This window comes from Xiphophorus maculatus, chromosome 11 (assembly GCF_002775205.1).
Source record: "Xiphophorus maculatus strain JP 163 A chromosome 11, X_maculatus-5.0-male, whole genome shotgun sequence".
NCBI lineage: Eukaryota > Metazoa > Chordata > Actinopteri > Cyprinodontiformes > Poeciliidae > Xiphophorus > Xiphophorus maculatus.
The window spans coordinates 18718510-18735383 of NC_036453.1; the positions used below are offsets into that span (position 1 = coordinate 18718510).

Sequence of the window (16874 nt, forward strand, 5' to 3'; positions counted from 1 at the left end):
TCCAAATAAGCATTGTTTGGCTTAAGTCTGAAAAAAAAAGTACTCAGCAGCTTTTTATTCTAATAGCCACCTGAACTCTTTTCAAATTTTGTTGTTAATGAGGCTGGGGAAAAATATTGAGCATCTCTTGTTAGAATTAGACTTACTGGAACAGGTTCTGTGTTTCTCAGGCGAATTACAACACTTTCCTTTAATCCTTCGATTGACAGATTGGCCACGCTTGCTCCCAAGATCCCACTGTTAAGTTTCCGTTGTTCTAATGAGACATCCTGTGTTTTCATGCAGAGACGCATCAAATCGTTAGTTTGTGGGAAAAATTCTACTGCACATTTTTTCTATTATTTGCCATCAATTTATTTTTTATTTTATTTGATATCAATGACACAGGATGACTGTACAGACCTTAAAGACTGAGCTCTTCTGGTAGAAATTGAACTGAAGCCTGGAGACCAGCTTTTGTTCCTCAGCGGTTAGATTTTGAGTGAGGGAGGGAGGAAGAGTAATGGAGCCTTGAGGGATGGAGGAGTCCTTTAATGCGCTCCTTTTCAACCTTGGATTCCCCCGAACCTGCAGCACATAGTGGAATATACCGGGTGGAAAATAGATCTTTCTCAAGAATATATTTTTCACAATACAATAGTACTATAATTTTACCAACAGAACCTAAAAAGTGTAAATGTGTGAAAAGTCTTACAGAAGAGAATACAATTCAGTGCTTGGCAAAAGTGTGCTAGACCTGAGTTATTATTTATGTTTTTTTTCTCAAACTTTCAAGCCCTGAGGAAAAAATATGCCTTTACTTGTGTGACCACAGTCTCACCTGAACATTATTTGGATCTAAGATGGAAAAAACAGTCTCCTGCAAGTTGGCGCCATCTACTGGTTTCACAGAGACAGCCAAAGAAGGGTACATCAGGTTCTCAGCGGTGGCTCCAATCACCAGCTTCAACCCCACCGTGTCAACAATCCCAATAATCCTGATGGAACAAAGGAACTGGTTAGTGTCAAGCAGAATGACTAATCTATTTAACTACTAACAACATTTAACCACAAAAAATAGCAAAAAACATTTTACAAATTAAAAAGTTATGATCATATGTTCAGCATACAATTAAAACTTTTTTATGTACACTAGTAAATCAGCCTAAATGTTCCTGTTTTAGGTCAGTTCAGATTATTATCCTGTGTGTGGTGAATATCCACTTCTGACTTTGAAGAAATGAATAAAAATTCTCAAAAATATTTATTGTATATTATTCTGACATTTAGCAAATAATAATAATAATAATAATAATAATAATAATAATAATAATAATAATAATAATAATAATAATAATATAGCAGTATGTCAAATTTCAACATTAATACAAAGTGGAGTTCATTTGCATCTGAACCTTTCATATGTCCTTGTTTTTCTTCAATATGATCAAAACTTAGAATTAGAAATTTTTCTAAATGTCAAAGTGTTGGGAAAAGTTGAATAAATGAGAGCAACCTGTCAGAGGAGCTCGACAGCTTGTCAGGTGAAGCATCCAACAGATTGCTGACAATGTTGACAGAGATGTCTCCCAGTTCCTTGCTGACAGTCGGGCCTGACAGAAGCTTCTCTAGCTGTGACACCAGCTGATCTATCTGTGCTGCGGTCAGTTTTGACACGTCTTGAGTCAGTGCAAGAAGGTCTTTGGCTTGGCTTTCAGCTGCAGTGAACAAAATAGAAAAGAGGTTATGTTCTGAAAAAAGATCACTGTTATCTTCCCAGAAACCAAAGGAGCAAACTCAGAAAAACATAGCTCTGCTGAAGTGCACTGTAGAGCTATGTTAATTAGTTATTAGCTGAAAGCCTATTTTCTGAGAAATCTAGATGTTGCAAAAACCAAATACTTCTAATCATTTTATACATTACACCATCACCTACAGTGCAATACGGTGGTGGCACCCTTATGCAGTGGGACTTTTTTTCATTTTTTATTAGCAAGATCTTTTGACATTTATCAGAAATGAAAATAAATTTTGAAAAGGACCAAAAGAACAAAACAACAACCACTCTGAAGTTGTTCATGTGGAAGTTTACATATTTAGACTGGTCGAGTCAAAGCCTAAATGCAAGTTAAAATAAAAGCTAATACTACAACATGAGCTGGAAAAAATGATGTGGCAACAAACCTGTTCCATTTCCTGTAGAACTCACTAAGGTGGTCACAGAAACAAATCCACTTGTTGTGCTTCTAGTTGTGTTTGATGACGGTTTTCCTCCAGCAGCAGTTGTGGACACTGATGGGGCCCATGTTGTGTTCTGTTGTGTTTTTGGGGTTGTTGTTGGAGTCAATGTGTTATTGTTTGGTTGTAATGTTGAACTCACTATTGTCACATTCGTAATGACTGTCACATTTGGGTCAAATGTAGAGTTTATAGGAATTGTGGCATTTAGGCTAGTTACGTTTGGGCTAGCTGTTGTATTTAGGCTAGTTACGTTTGGGCTAGCTGTTGTATTTAGGCTAGTTACGTTTGGGCTAGCTGTTGTATTTAGGCTAAATGTCTCATTTGGGCTAGCTGTCGTATTTAGGCTAAATGTCTCATTTGGGCTAGCTGTTGTATTTAGGCTAAGTGTCTCATTTGGGCTAGCTGTTGTATTTAGGCTAGTCACATTTGGGCTAGCTGTTGTATTTAGGCTAAGTGTCTCATTTGGGCTAGCTGTTGTATTTAGGCTAAGTGTCTCATTTGGGCTAGCTGTTGTATTTAGGCTAAGTGTCTCATTTGGGCTAGCTGTTGTATTTAGGCTAAGTGTCTCATTTGGGCTAGCTGTTGTATTTAGGCTAGTCACATTTGGGCTAGCTGTTGTATTTAGGCTAAGTGTCTCATTTGGGCTAGCTGTTGTATTTAGGCTAAGTGTCTCATTTGGGCTAGCTGTTGTATTTAGGCTAAGTGTCTCATTTGGGCTAGCTGTTGTATTTAGGCTAGTCACATTTGGGCTAGCTGTTGTATTTAGGCTAGTCATGTTGGGACTAATTGTCACATTTGGGCTAGTTGTGGTAGGTACAACACATTGTTCTTTCAAATGTACAACAATATTTTCTCCAGTTTGGCTGCAATGAAAAAGAAGTAAAACACTGTATTATTTGAAAGCATTTCAGTTTACATGGGATATGTTTCAGAAACAACCATGCAAAGATAACAGTAATACTGAGTTGGTAATTTTGTAAAACTTTACTTATAGCCTAAAGTGAGATCATACGAACCATGTGAGGTTAGATCCCTTTATTTCGAGACAAAAGTCATGTGGGCTTATCTCACTATCATTATAACTGAACTGGAAGTTGAGTGAGTTGGCATTAATTTCTGCGCTTCCACAAATTGCTGCAACACAAAGCAAAAGCTACATTAAATACACAGCGTTCCTGTTACTTTAAACCTGAATCAAATTTTAGTGAATAGATTGAGATACTTACCTGCTCGTCTCACTTGCCCGTCATACTGGATCTTTTCTTCAAGTAGAAAAACATTTAAAACAGCTTCTGCCACTGAACAAATGGAGACTTCCCGTGCAAAACCTAATATCACTCTGCAACTCAGCCTTCAATAAAAAGAAAAGAGTAGAATAGTTTTTAAAAGGTTTCCAACATATGGGCATACAGGTGACTCTAAGAAAATTAGTATGTCAATGAAAAGCTAAGTTACTTCAGTAATTCAACTCATTTGTACAAATGTTGACTTTTTGTTGAATATTTTCGCGTACTGTGCAGTATATGCACCCAGTGTTTTGCTGGAGCCCTCTTTTACACAGATTACTGCAATAAATTAGAATATATGTTCAGATGAGGTTCATTTGTGAGATAAGTGTCAGCTGGAAAAACAAAACAAACTTCAGGCAGGTATTAAACATAACTTGTATAATACCCACACTTTTGTATTGACTTTTTTTTATTTTTTTGTGATGTAATATTCTAATCCTAAATATAATATTTTTTCTAAAGTAAAGGCTTGAAATCATCAGTCTATGTGTAATTAATCTATATTTTATTTTGTGTAGGGGCCTTCACCTCATCTGCTTTGCTGAGAGACCGAAATTTAGAAGTTAGGTGATTTACAGGCCAATCAACACATTTATAGAAGTGTCATCAAATCAACTACATTTTGCAGTGTGGGCAGGTGACTAGTCCTGCTATAAAATGAAGGTACATCAAATGGACTTACTTTGTCATTTCACAGTCCACTCTGGCACTCTGAAATTGTACAATGGCGATATTAATAAACATGCAAAAAACGTAAATTACACATGTGATCTCTTAATTTTGCATTGTTGGATACTTTTAAATATTTATTATCTTGTGATATTTGTTTATTGTTATATTTTCATTTCTTAAAATTATACCTGATAAATTTAGCACAATCTAACACTTTAATGATGCTTATGAAATTTAGTCAGGAGAAATTCAGAACTTGACTTGTTGTGGTAGTATTATTCAACTTTAGCTTCTTCTTACCCTGTACTCAGATGCAATCGTGGCCAATAATTGACATGTAACACTGCAACAAAACATTAAAAACATAATTTCAGTTGTCAGTTAGCATGACTGTTTTTCTGTTTTTGATTTTTATTGTTATAAATGAACAAATAGATAATTTTATCTTTGCGAACTGAAAATAAAATTTACAGAAAAAGTATTGCTACAAATCAAAAAGCAAAACATACGTTGTAGTGATGGAGCAGTTAGGTGGTTGTGCCAGGATTGAAATCTGTAAATGTAGGTAAATATGATCATTTTATACAACAAGAGTGTGTAGCAACAGTAATTAATAAACAAGGTGTAAAAAAGGAGGTTACCAGAGATGAAAGAGATGAAGAGTTCATTGTTGGATCTTGTAGTGAAATGGAAAACGTGTAGTACGCATCTGAAAACAAAAACACAAATTACATCGTAAATTTTGTATTGATTTTGATAATGATGAGAGGCATTAATTTGACTGATGAAATACTAACCAGATCTGATGCAGTAAGAAGAGCAGTTACAACTGTTCTCTAAAAAGGGAAGAAGAACAAAATACATAAAAATCTATATACTATATGCATTTTAAATATATTTTAAATAAATACCTCCTGCCTTTATAATGCATATCTTGATGTGACTGACCCATCATGTCATGGGACTAAAATTTACAGAACAATTGAGTAAAGTGCTGTTGCATTTTAGGCTCTCAATGCCGTCCAACCCCCTCATCCCCCCCCCCCCTTTTTTTTATTTTATTTTTAATTTTTATGTAATTTTACTTATTTGGTCTCGTTTTTGTTATGTCAGTACGGGGATTTATGTTCGTTGTGTGTTAAAAAAAAAAAAAATCGGAGAAGTCATGTAAGCTTTGCAAAATGTATGTAATATCAATGTATGTTCTCCTGATAAACAAATAAACAAAAATAAAAAATAAAAAAAAATAAATACCTCACCTGTCACACAGTCTGTTAGGTTTATTGGTGGAATGACATATGCAAACTCAGGCTCCACACTGATAAAAGACAAACATCATATTTTGTTAAATTTGTGCATTTAACTTTATACTCTTATACCGACTCTTTGCATATTTTAGAAATAAAAATATCCCCCAACTGCAAAATACAGAAAGAACATTTTGGCTTTTTAATAACATTTCTTTTATTCAATGAGCTGATACTGCTGTCAAAGATTTAAACATCGAAAATAAATATTTTAGGTTCAGGACATCTGTAAAGATTATTAATCTGTTCATGTCAAATGCAGGAAAACATCAGTAGGTTAATTTAGATTCAACACTGAAAACAACACAGGGTATTCAAAGAGGTTAATATAATTTGTACATATAAAAGTAAAAGTCTTTCTTTGTGCACTGAAACATATTTTCTTTCCACATCAGGATAGAAAAGTATGAGTCGGTTACTGGTATCAATATCAAGCACACACATTTGTGCTTGATATTTCAGAAAAATCTAAATGGTCTTTTTTTTTAAAGAGATTTTCTGAATTATCAAGCCCAGTGAAATCTTTGAAGTATGTGTGTCGCTTTTGATGAATTTCCACTTAATAATGCAAGAGTATTGTGATAAGTTGTGTGGAACTGTTCTTTGTCAGGACTGCACACATTGCTGTTGTAAACATGCTTAGCAAATACCAAACCCTTACCATGACGCACCCAGCGGACCAGAATAAATGCAGCTGTTTGGCTCCTCTAAGTTACCATCGCACTTGTTTTGAAGCCGATCTGTTCAGAAAGATCAAGACTTTGTTACAAATGAGAAGCTTCTGAGGTTAGTAAAAAGTCCAATTTATTACTCACTCTGTTCATCTATCCTGTTTCCCACCACATGGATGTCAGAGGAACTTTTGCTGGCTGCACAGAGTTTTTGTAGGATACAGCATGATGATATTTTGTGACTCAGCGCAAGCATGATGGTGCACTTGGTCTGACTGGAACATATCAGTTTTATCAAAACCGAGAATAGAGATATGCATGTGTCAAATATAAGAGCTGTGTTATTTCACTTACTTTATTTCAGTTTTTATAGAGCAGGACACTTCCATTCCCTGTTAAAACACAAACCAAACTGTTATTCAATACTTCTACTCACCATGAAACCTATTGCTGCATGTAATTATTAACTTACTTGAAAAACCAAAGCTGTGTCATTGCTAAAAAAAGAAAAAAAAATCAATATTGTAACAAAAGAGATGTAAGAAGAATGAAAAAAAGTGCTGCCTAATTCAGCTGACAGTTATTTTGGATAACGTGCCATTTTGAAATACAGTCATTTATTTTTACAATTCGGTACAAATAAAACATATACAATTCCATGAATGTTAGAATGTTTAGAAAAGAATAGATCATTTTACCCATTCGCTTGAGTTCATTTTTCATACCTGCTTATCGTCAAATTGTCGCTGTTCTGGGGGACGGAACGCTTCCTCCTTGAACCTCCTGAAGACGGGGCTTGAGGATTCAATGACTGCGATGACACAGTCATGTTTGGCAATAAAGTTGACATGCTGGTGATCAAAGATGGCAAAATGGGACTTGGTGTAGTTATGGCTGGACTGTTGCTTCGTGATGCTGTAATTGTTGTAACTGTGATTGGAGTGTTGCTTCTTAGTGCTGTAGTTGTTGGACCGTTGCTTCTTAGACCTGTAGTTGTTGGAGTTGGCGGACCGTTGCTTATTTGTGCTGTAGCTGTTGGAGTTGGCGGATCGTTGCTTGTTAGTGCTGTAGCTGTTGGAGTTGATGGATCGTTGCTTGTTAGTGCTGTAGCTGTTGGAGTTGATGGATCGTTGCTTGTTAGTGCTGTAGTTGTCGGAGTTGGCAGACCGTTGCTTGTTAGTGCTGTAGTTGTTGGAGTTGTCGGACCGTTGCTTGTTAGTGCTGTAGTTGTCGGAGTTGTCGGACCGTTGCTTGTTAGTGCTGTAGTTGTTGGAGTTGGCGGACCGTTGCTTGTTAGTGCTGTAGTTGATGGAGTTGGCGAACCGTTGCTTCTTAGACCTGTAGTTGTTGGAGTTAGCGGGCCGTTGCTTGTTAGTGCTGTAGCTGTTGGAGTTGTCGGACCGTTGCTTATTTGTGCAGTAGCTGTTGGAGTTGGCGGATCATTGCTTGTTAGGGCTGTAGTTGTCGGACTGTTGCTTGTTAGTGCTGTAGTTGTCGGACCATTGCTTATTTGTGCAGTAGTTGTTGGAGTTGTCGGACCGTTGCTTGTTAGTGCTGTAGCTGTTGGAGTTGCCGGACCATTGCTTATTTGTGCAGTAGTTGTTGGAGTTGTCAGACCGTTGCTTGTTAGTGCTGTAGTTGTTGGAGTTGTCGGACCGTTGCTTGTTAGTGCTGTAGCTGTTGGAGTTGCCGGACCCTTGCTTATTTGTGCAGTAGCTGTTGGAGTTGGTGGATCATTGCTTGTTAGTGCTGTAGTTGTCGGAGTTGTCGGACCATTGCTTGTTAGTGCTGTAGTTGTCGGAGTTGTCGGACCATTGCTTATTTGTGCTGTAGCTGTTGGAGTTGGCGGATCATTGCTTGTTAGTGCTGTAGTTGTCGGACCGTTGCTTATTTGGGCTGTAGCTGTTGGAGTTGGCGGATCGTTGCTTGTTAGTGCTGTAGTTGTCGGAGTTGTCGGACCATTGCTTATTTGTGCTGTAGCTGTTGGAGTTGGCAGATCATTGCTTATTTGTGCTGTAGCTGTTGGAGTTGGCGGATCGTTGCTTGTTAGTGCTGTAGCTGTTGGAGTTGGCGGATCATTGCTTGTTAGTGCTGTAGTTGTCGGAGTTGTCGGACCGTTGCTTGTTAGTGCTGTAGTTGTCGGAGTTGTCGGACCATTGCTTAATTGTGCTGTAGCTGTTGGAGTTGGCGGATCGTTGCTTGTTAGTGCTGCAGTTGATGGAGTTGGCGAACCATTGCTTGTTAGTGCTGTAGTTGTTGGAGTTGACGGACCGTTGCTTGTTAGTGCTGTAGCTGTTGGAGTTGGTGGATCGTTGCTTGTTAGTGCTGTAGTTGATGGAGTTGGCGAACCATTGCTTGTTAGTGCTGTAGTTGTCGGAGTTGTCGGACCGTTGCTTGTTAGTGCTGTAGTTGTCGGAGTTGTCGGACCATTGCTTAATTGTGCTGTAGCTGTTGGAGTTGGCGGATCGTTGCTTGTTAGTGCTGTAGTTGATGGAGTTGGCGAACCATTGCTTGTTAGTGCTGTAGTTGTTGGAGTTGACGGACCGTTGCTTGTTAGTGCTGTAGCTGTTGGAGTTGGTGGATCGTTGCTTGTTAGTGCTGTAGCTGTTGGAGTTGGTGGATCGTTGCTTGTTAGTGCTGTAGTTGTTGGAGTTGACGGACCGTTGCTTGTTAGTGCTGTAGCTGTTGGAGTTGGCGGATCGTTGCTTGTTAGTGCTGTAGTTGTCGGAGTAGTTGGACCGTTGCTTGTTAGTGCTGTAGTTGTCGGAGTTGTCGGACCGTTGCTTATTTGTACAGTAGTTGTTGGAGTTGTCGAACCATTGCTTATTTGTGCTGTAGCTGTTGGAGTTGTCGGACCGTTGCTTGTTAGTGCAGTAGTTGTCGGAGTTGTCGGACCGTTGCTTATTTGTGCAGTAGCTGTTGGAGTTGTCGAACCATTGCTTGTTAGTGCTGTAGCTGTTGGAGTTGTTGGACTGTTGCTTTGTGACGCTGTAGTTGTAACTGTGGTTGGAGTGTTGCTTTTTAGGTCTGTAGTTGTTGCAATAGTAGCTGTAGTGTTACTTTGTGATGTAGTAGTTGATGCAGCAGTAGTTGTCATGTTGCTTTGTGATGCAGTAGATGATGCAGCAGTAGTTGTCATGTTGCTATTTGTTGCTGAAGTTGATGCAGCAGTAATTGTCATGTTGCTTGGTGTTGCAGTAGTTAATGCAGCGGTAGTTGTCATGTTGCTTTGTGTTGCAGTAGTTGATACAGCAGAAGTGGTCATGTTGCTTGGTGTTGCAGTAGTTGATGCAGCAGTAGTTGTCATGTTGCTATTTGTTGCTGAAGTTGATGCAGCAGTAATTGTCATGTTGCTTTGTGTTGCAGTAGGTGACACAGCAGTAGTTGTCATGTTGTTTTGTGTTGCAGTAGTTGATGCAGTAGTAGTTGTCATGTTGCTTTGTGTTGCTGTAGTTGATGCAGCAGTAGCTGTCATGTTGCTCTGTGTTGCAGTAGTTGAAGCAGCAGTAGTTGTCATGTTGCTTTGCGTTGCAGTAGTTGACGTAGTAGCAATTATCATGTTGCTTTGTGTTGCAGTAGTTGACGTAGTAGCAATTGTCATGTTGCTTTGTGTTGCAGTAGGTGACACAGCAGTAGCTGTCATGTTGCTTTGCGTTGCAGTAGTTGACGTAGTAGCAATTATCATGTTGCTTTGTGTTGCAGTAGGTGACACAGCAGTAGCTGTCATGTTGCTTTGTGTTGCTGAAGTTGATGCAGCAGTAATTGTCATGTTGCTTTGTGTTGCATTAGGTGATGCAGCAGTAGTTGTCATGTTGCTTTGTGTTTCAGTAGTTGATACAGCAATAGTTGTCACATTGCTTTGTGTTGCAGTAGGTGACACAGCAGTAGTTGTCATGTTGCTTGGTGTTGCAGTAGTTGACATAGCAGCAATTGTCATGTTGCTTTGTGTTGCAGTAGTTGATGCAGCAGTAGTTGTCATGCTGCTATTTGTTGCTGAAGTTGATGCAGCAGTAATTGTCATGTTGCTTTGTGTTGCAGTAGGTGACGCAGCAATAGTTGTCATGTTGCTTTGTGTTGCAGTAGTTGATGCAGCAGTAGTTGTCATGTTGCTTTGTGTTGCAGTAGTTGATACAGCAGTAGTTGTAATGTTGCTTTGTGTTGCTGAAGTTGATGCAGCAGTAATTGTCATGTTGCTTTGTGTTGCAGTAGTTAATGCAGCAGTAGTTATCATGTTGCTTTGTGTTGCAGTAGTTGATGCAGCAGTAGTTGTCATGTTGCTTTGCGTTGCAGTAGTTGAAGCAGCAGTAGTTGTCATGTTGCTTTGCGTTGCAGTAGTTGAAGCAGCAGTAGTTGTCATGTTGCTTTGTGTTGCAGTAGTTGAAGCAGCAGTAGTTGTCATGTTGCTTTGCGTTGCAGTAGTTGAAGCAGCAGTAGTTGTCATGTTGCTTTGCGTTGCAGTAGTTGAAGCAGCAGTAGTTGTCATGTTGCTTTGTGCCGCAGTAGTTGATGCAGCCGTTGACGTTATGTTGCCATCAAATGCTGCAGTTCCTGCAGCTGTAACTGTTGTGTTGCTGATTGATGCCTTTGATGCCGCTGTTGTTTTGTTGTCATTCAAAACAGTTGCTGCAACTGTGGTTGTTGTGTTGTCATGTAACATTGTTATCGAAGCTGGTGTTGTGACGTTTTCAGTTACTGGTGTTGCTGTTGCATCTGTAGTTGTGATATTACTATTTATTATTGCTTCCATCGTTGTTGTGTCGTTGCCATTTAGCATTGTTGCAGCCTTAGATGTTATGTTGCCCTGTAACACTGTTGGTACATTTGTAGTTGCACTAAAGTTTTGTGGTGAAGTCTGTGTTGTTGCCACTTGTTCTGTCACATTTACAGTTTGCTGAGATGTGGGGGCAGTAGTTGTTGCTCCTTGAAACACGCAGGGCCCCAGCTCATTTCGGAAAACCTGGTCAAGCTGAAAGAAAATAACCATGACCACATTTATTTATAGGATTCAGACGTCAAAATTCTGGTAATATAATCGGATTTTGACCTCCAACTATTTTCCTTACGTACCCAGGCAATGATGTCGGATTCATTCTTACTCGGTCCAGTGACATCCACATTGACATCAAGGAAATAAAACACTACTATAAAAAAAAAATCAAACAAAATTTAGAAGAATAATGTCAAAATTAATTTCGTAATTGATGATTAGTATATTTCAAAAGAGATGTTCCTTCCCAAAGCCCCTTTGGGTAAAATATTTTTCTACGTTTGTACTGTAGGTGAGACATGTCTGTCATTTGTTTACCTGAGGTCTGTACGGTGGTTGCAGAAGTTGGAATAATGGATGAAGCAGCAGAAGACTGACTATCAGAAACTTCAGTTGATTGGAAAAAATGGAAAATCTGTTAAAATGCATATTTAAATACAAGACTATAACCTCAAATATTAATGCTGTTGCAAAGATCAACTGCTGAGTTATCTTTTAAATAATCTGAATAATTTGATTCACAAAATAATTTACTGTGTTACCTTACGTGTTTGTATTACAATGACATAATTTGACCACTTGTCCACCTTTGGATTTGTTTCTCTGTTATACAGCTACAAGTATTACAGCTGGGTCATATTTTTGCTGAGGAGTTTAATTTACCTGCTGTAACTGTGTGAAAAGTAGAGGAAGCAGCTTGGGAGCTTGGAACAACAGATGCTTCACCTGCTGAAGAATGAAAAACTATCAATTTCATTTTTGTTTTCAGTTTGTGATTTTTGTCCTCTGTGTTAAGTTGTCTTAACATGACAGTTTAATTTGTTGTTTAATATGCTACCTCTTTATTTTCTCCATCATTCTATCTGTAACTGTGAATCAATAGAGGCATAAAGAAATATTGTGCAAATTTAAAGTTTGCATTGTAAAAGTGAAGGTAATTCCAATTATCCTTGTTTTGTCTTGAGAACTGTTGTTTTCAGTTCTGTCTTATTTCTCATTTTAGGTTGTACAAGCCTTAGCATATTATTTACCTGAGGTTTGTGAAGCTGTTGTTGATGTGGCAATGCTGGACGGAGCAGTGGAGGTTAGTTGACCTAAAGCTTGACCTGATTAGAGAAATAAAACAGCTACAGTAAGGAGTTGTATCTTTTGAGTTAGTCTGGTTGGGTTTTTCAATGAGACATTCAGGCACCAGTCGTTCACAACTTGTCTGTTTGCCCAAAATGGAGCCATGTGAAAGAGTTACATCATATCAATCACTAAGAAATATTAAAGAATGGCCTCAGTCTTGGTCACAGTCACAGGAATCAAGATCAAAAAAAGTCGCGCAAGTACTGCTTCGAAAATTGCAAGATAACAAGCTGCAGTCCAGAGGTGTTGAAATATTCTTTCAGTCAGTCTGGAATCAATGTTGATAAACAGGTTACAGAATGAAAAGGAAAGGAATTTAACATGCGGGAATGATGAACTATGTGGAATGCAGACATAAGTCGTTTATTAGTGGAGGTTGATTCAATGCTCTGTTACTTTGTTTGATAATAACCTTTGTTCACGTCTTTAGTCATACTGCGGGTGATGTCAGACCTCACCTGATAGGAGGACAATAAGTAGATGTATCTTCAGCCACATTGCATATGTAACACAAGAACCAGGTTTCTTCAGTCTGTGAAATAATTTACAGTTAGTAAGTACGTAATGGAAAGTTTTGATAAAGCTAAACATCTCTTTGTGACAAGAAACACCAAACAACTTGGATAACATTTCTGACAAGCTTATCTTTCATTTTCATCAATCTGTCTGAGCTTTGTCACAGAAGCAATGAGACATGAGAAAAATTGAACTGAAAAGTCTTGTGTAACAGAACAAACAGTCTTATTCACCGATATCAGTCAGAAATGCAAACATAAATATTGGTATCAAAAGATTGATATCACTACATTCACCTCTTAGTACTTGTTATATATTTGCTGCATGTTGCATTAAGATTTTGGGAGTTTTTTTGCCTTTTATTGTTTGCAGGGCCTGCAAGTTTGTGTTATGATCAAATTGAACTCAGACATTCATATATTTGTCCCTTTCTAGAACAAATTTAATATCACCCTTAAAGGGGCAAGCAAATTAGTTTATTGATCAACCACACCTGAATTTGTCCACACAGCCTGCGTTTTGTTTTTCAACTTTTACAATGACACTCACAGTACAAGGAAGAAACTATTAGTAACTAATCTGGCGCTTCGCATAGGGTGATTGCTAGTTTGGAAACATTTATGTCTGAGCTTTAACTTCCTTATAAATGTCTTTAGATGTTACCTTAATGTTTTCACATCATTTTCTTTCCTCATCATGGCATTAACTTTGTCCATGTTGGTATTGGACTCATTTTGCTATGGATAATAACACTCTATTATTAGCTTAGGCCAACATTTAACACTTTTATCTGTGGGACAAAGAAACCGTATCCTTCCAGGACTGTATGAAAGTTGGAGATCTCAGTGGTGTTTATATCTATGGGATCAGATTAATGTGGCACCAATGGGAATCTGTAAATTGTACACAAGGATCAATCAGATTTGTGGATGTCTGCCAGATCTCTTCCTGAAATATTGCCAGATTTATTTTATTATGCCATACAAGGAAGCTGTATTTTAGAGGTGTTGCTCTAAAATACATCTGCAGAATGCTTCTGTTTGAATAAAATGTTGAGTTAACCCAGTAAAAATTCAGAAAGCTAGTACATTGTCATCTGGGCTCTCCTATACTGCTGTAAACTTCTAAATTAAAGCAAATGTATTTGAAATTCTATCAAAGAGACATCTCTTTCATTATTTTGTTATTGTGAAATAGAAATTCTTTTGGTCATCCTTACTAACCTAAAACAGGAATAGTTTAGTCTCATTTAGTATCAGATAGTGTGGGGAGATGGCTATATATCCTTTATAAAAATTTTGCCAATATTTGGTTTCAAATGTTCGAACCAAAAATTTACTGATTTGGTAAAAGCTTTTAAAGTCCAAAAAATAATGTCTCTGTGTTTAAGGTGATGAAAATAACAGTACGAGTGAACAACATAATTAATCTAGGATGTTTATCTTGAAAGAGGACTCAATGACTTTGTTGTTCAATTCCTTGATATTTCCTTCTACCGTTTCTAGCAATAGTAGTGGGTAAAAAAATAGCAGTTTTTACAGTGACTAACTTTGCCTTTTAGCTAAATTATTAGAAGTCAGTTAAAATGAATAATTTGTATTCGATCAAGTGAAAAGATTAGTTCAGTCTTTAAAGACCATTTACTCAATGTTTCATGGTGGTATCTAAAAAAAAGGTAGAAACTACAACTTTGTTAAAAATACATTTGGTTTTGTAACAATTTTTTTTTTACATTTTAATGTAAACCTAGAAGCATAAACCAATTCAGAATTTCAAAGTTTAAATTGCTCTAATTTTTCTGATTTTGAAACACACTATATCTTTTAAAAAAATATTTTAATGCTGGTTTGGTTTAAACCATTTTATACATACGATTTTTAAAATGTTACTAATAAAACTTCCTTTAAAATGTTGATTTTTGAGCATCGGCCGATGCTATTGGGGACAAAAAATTAAAAAATAAAAACACCCTGACACGGACATTAGCAATGAAAAGCAAACAGAGTTTGTTGTATATTATATTGTGTAGAAGTTTCCATTTATATGGTGTTCTGTTGTTCAGATTAGACCCCATCATAGAAGACTATGAGGCTGCATTGTTATTGTTCAGTGAACCAAGTAAAGATGACGTGAAATCTGATGCCTCCGTTTGCTGTGTAAGTTTTATTGCAAGCAATTCGATCTTCCTGAGAACTGCAAGGAGTAATCATTTGTGAACCTTTGTGACCTAAGCTAATAAATGGAGGATGAAGGCATTATATTTCAGTTGAAATTCTAATTATTGCTTTTCAGAAGATATAATTATCTAAACCATGTTAAACCCATTTGTTGACATTCTCCTCAGATAGGAGAACTGAATTTTGATTGCTCAAAATTCAGTTTGAATCCTTACAGAACTATGGTTTTCTGCCTGGATAACAAACATTTTGATAAAATCCAACATTTGAGATAAAATATAAATGTCGAGACTTTGAAAAACTTTTCCAGTCTTATGTGGATTGCTTAGATAATCAGAATGACAGCTGAGAACGTATCAACATCTTTAAACATGGTGTCAAGTCTATTTGTTGGTTTGGGTTCAGCACAGTTGGCTTGCCTAACCTTCCAGACCCCTCAGGTCTTCTGGTTCTGGTCTGCTCTGCATCCCCAGAACCAGAATCAATCGAGGAGAAGCAGTATTCAGCTTCTATGCACCACAAATCTGGAACAAACTTCCAGAAAACTGTAAAACAGCTGAAACACTGACTTCCTTTAAATCTTCACTAAAAACCCACCTGTTTAGATTTGTATTTGAAACGTAATCAATCACAAATTTAATGATGGCACTGGACTTCATGTAATGTTTTGATTGTTGATTCTATGTTGCATGACTTTGTGTTTTTGTGTTTGTTATGATGTAAAGCACTTTGAAATGCCTTGTTCCTCATTTGAAATATATACATACGTATATGTGAAAGTACTTGTTTTGAATGACATTCATCAGTATATAAAACACAAAAAGATGTATTTAAAAACTACTTATATGTTTATAAGTGCATGATTTAGACTTATTTATGTAGTTCGCAGTCATTTTACGTTAGATGAGCTGGTTCTAATCAAAAAGAGTACAACACCACCACCAGAACTTTTACCTGACAGAAGAACCCAATTTGTGCTGGCAAAAACATCTGTCCAAATGAACTGATGGAGCTCCCATAATGTCTTCATTTCCATGGAGCATAACTTCCCACAGCAGAATCCAAGGAAAGCTAAACCGTAAAGCTAACCACAAACATTTTCCTGGCTGAAACAAGCCTGATTCCAGCTGCTGGCGGTGTGTTTCTCTACTGTGATTTTCTCATGCAGAATCCAGACACGCCTTCAAAACGTCAGTCCCAGTAAGTGGACGTCAGCTGTATTCGTTTTAGCTCAAGCGTGTGTCACTCAACAATGAAGAAAGTATTAAAAGGAACTTCTTGTTTGCGCACCAGATCATAGAGATCTAAACGAGAAATATGTATTGTACACCAACAGGTTTCCTGTACAGTTTTTGGAAGGCAAGAGACCTGCGTTTCTATTTTTGTTTGGCATTTAAGGTGTGCCTCAGGGTGTGTCCTCACCTCCTCAGTGTTCTTTTTGATAGACGTAAAACAAAAGACGTTTCCAAGGCAACTCTGCGGACCTCAAAGTGCCCTGGCATTGAAACATTTAGTGCAGCCAGAAATGTCAGGCACCGCTGTGCCTGTCATGGTATGAATGAGGTGATCATCACTGTTGCAGAATTATCATTTACATGCCTTTCATTCATATTTGTGGCTTGTAGAGCTGCATTTAAACTAACACATTGTTAAGCAAGGCAGCACACTGAAGCGTAGGTGGTTGGGGCGAGAGTATAAGGTGTGTCACAAAAGTAGCTGAACTTGGACATTTGCAATTGGTTCCAAAGTTAACTATAAAAGAATCATATCAAGCTAAGTAGTTTTATTGTGGTTAAACAGCTCATATACATTGTTATACAGAAACAATGCTTTTTCTTCTTTGACAAATACAATAAATCAAAGATAATGGAAATTGTAGTACATGGAGTCCTTCCCAGCACAGC

General features: G+C 37.5%; 1 protein-coding gene across 2 annotated transcripts in view; it reads right to left on the reverse strand.

Annotated features, from left to right (window-relative positions):
• Positions 1-16229, reverse strand: part of LOC102219327 (mucin-3A-like) — a 20784-nt gene extending 4555 nt beyond the window's left edge. The window contains exons 1-24 of one of the 2 annotated variants that reach the window (XM_023342354.1): positions 15925-16229; positions 12736-12809; positions 12178-12252; positions 11810-11872; positions 11465-11533; positions 11227-11300; positions 6885-11125; positions 6632-6656; positions 6514-6551; positions 6304-6434; positions 6150-6228; positions 5441-5499; positions 4979-5017; positions 4823-4890; positions 4691-4734; positions 4482-4524; positions 4192-4220; positions 3447-3571; positions 3237-3354; positions 2164-3083; positions 1496-1697; positions 821-977; positions 403-567; positions 147-269 (exon numbers count right to left, since the gene is read on the reverse strand). In XM_023342354.1, coding sequence (XP_023198122.1) covers positions 147-269; positions 403-567; positions 821-977; positions 1496-1697; positions 2164-3083; positions 3237-3354; positions 3447-3571; positions 4192-4220; positions 4482-4524; positions 4691-4734; positions 4823-4890; positions 4979-5017; positions 5441-5499; positions 6150-6228; positions 6304-6434; positions 6514-6551; positions 6632-6656; positions 6885-11125; positions 11227-11300; positions 11465-11533; positions 11810-11872; positions 12178-12252; positions 12736-12809; positions 15925-16013 — 7050 coding nt within the window. In that variant the 5' untranslated portion in view covers positions 16014-16229. Of the gene's footprint in view, positions 1-146; positions 270-402; positions 568-820; positions 978-1495; positions 1698-2163; positions 3084-3236; positions 3355-3446; positions 3572-4191; positions 4221-4481; positions 4525-4690; positions 4735-4822; positions 4891-4978; positions 5018-5440; positions 5500-6149; positions 6229-6303; positions 6435-6513; positions 6552-6631; positions 6657-6884; positions 11126-11226; positions 11301-11464; positions 11534-11809; positions 11876-12177; positions 12253-12735; positions 12810-15924 lie in introns of both variants that reach the window. The other variant, XM_023342353.1, reaches the window with a different exon arrangement.
• Positions 16230-16874: the final 645 nt, after the last annotated feature.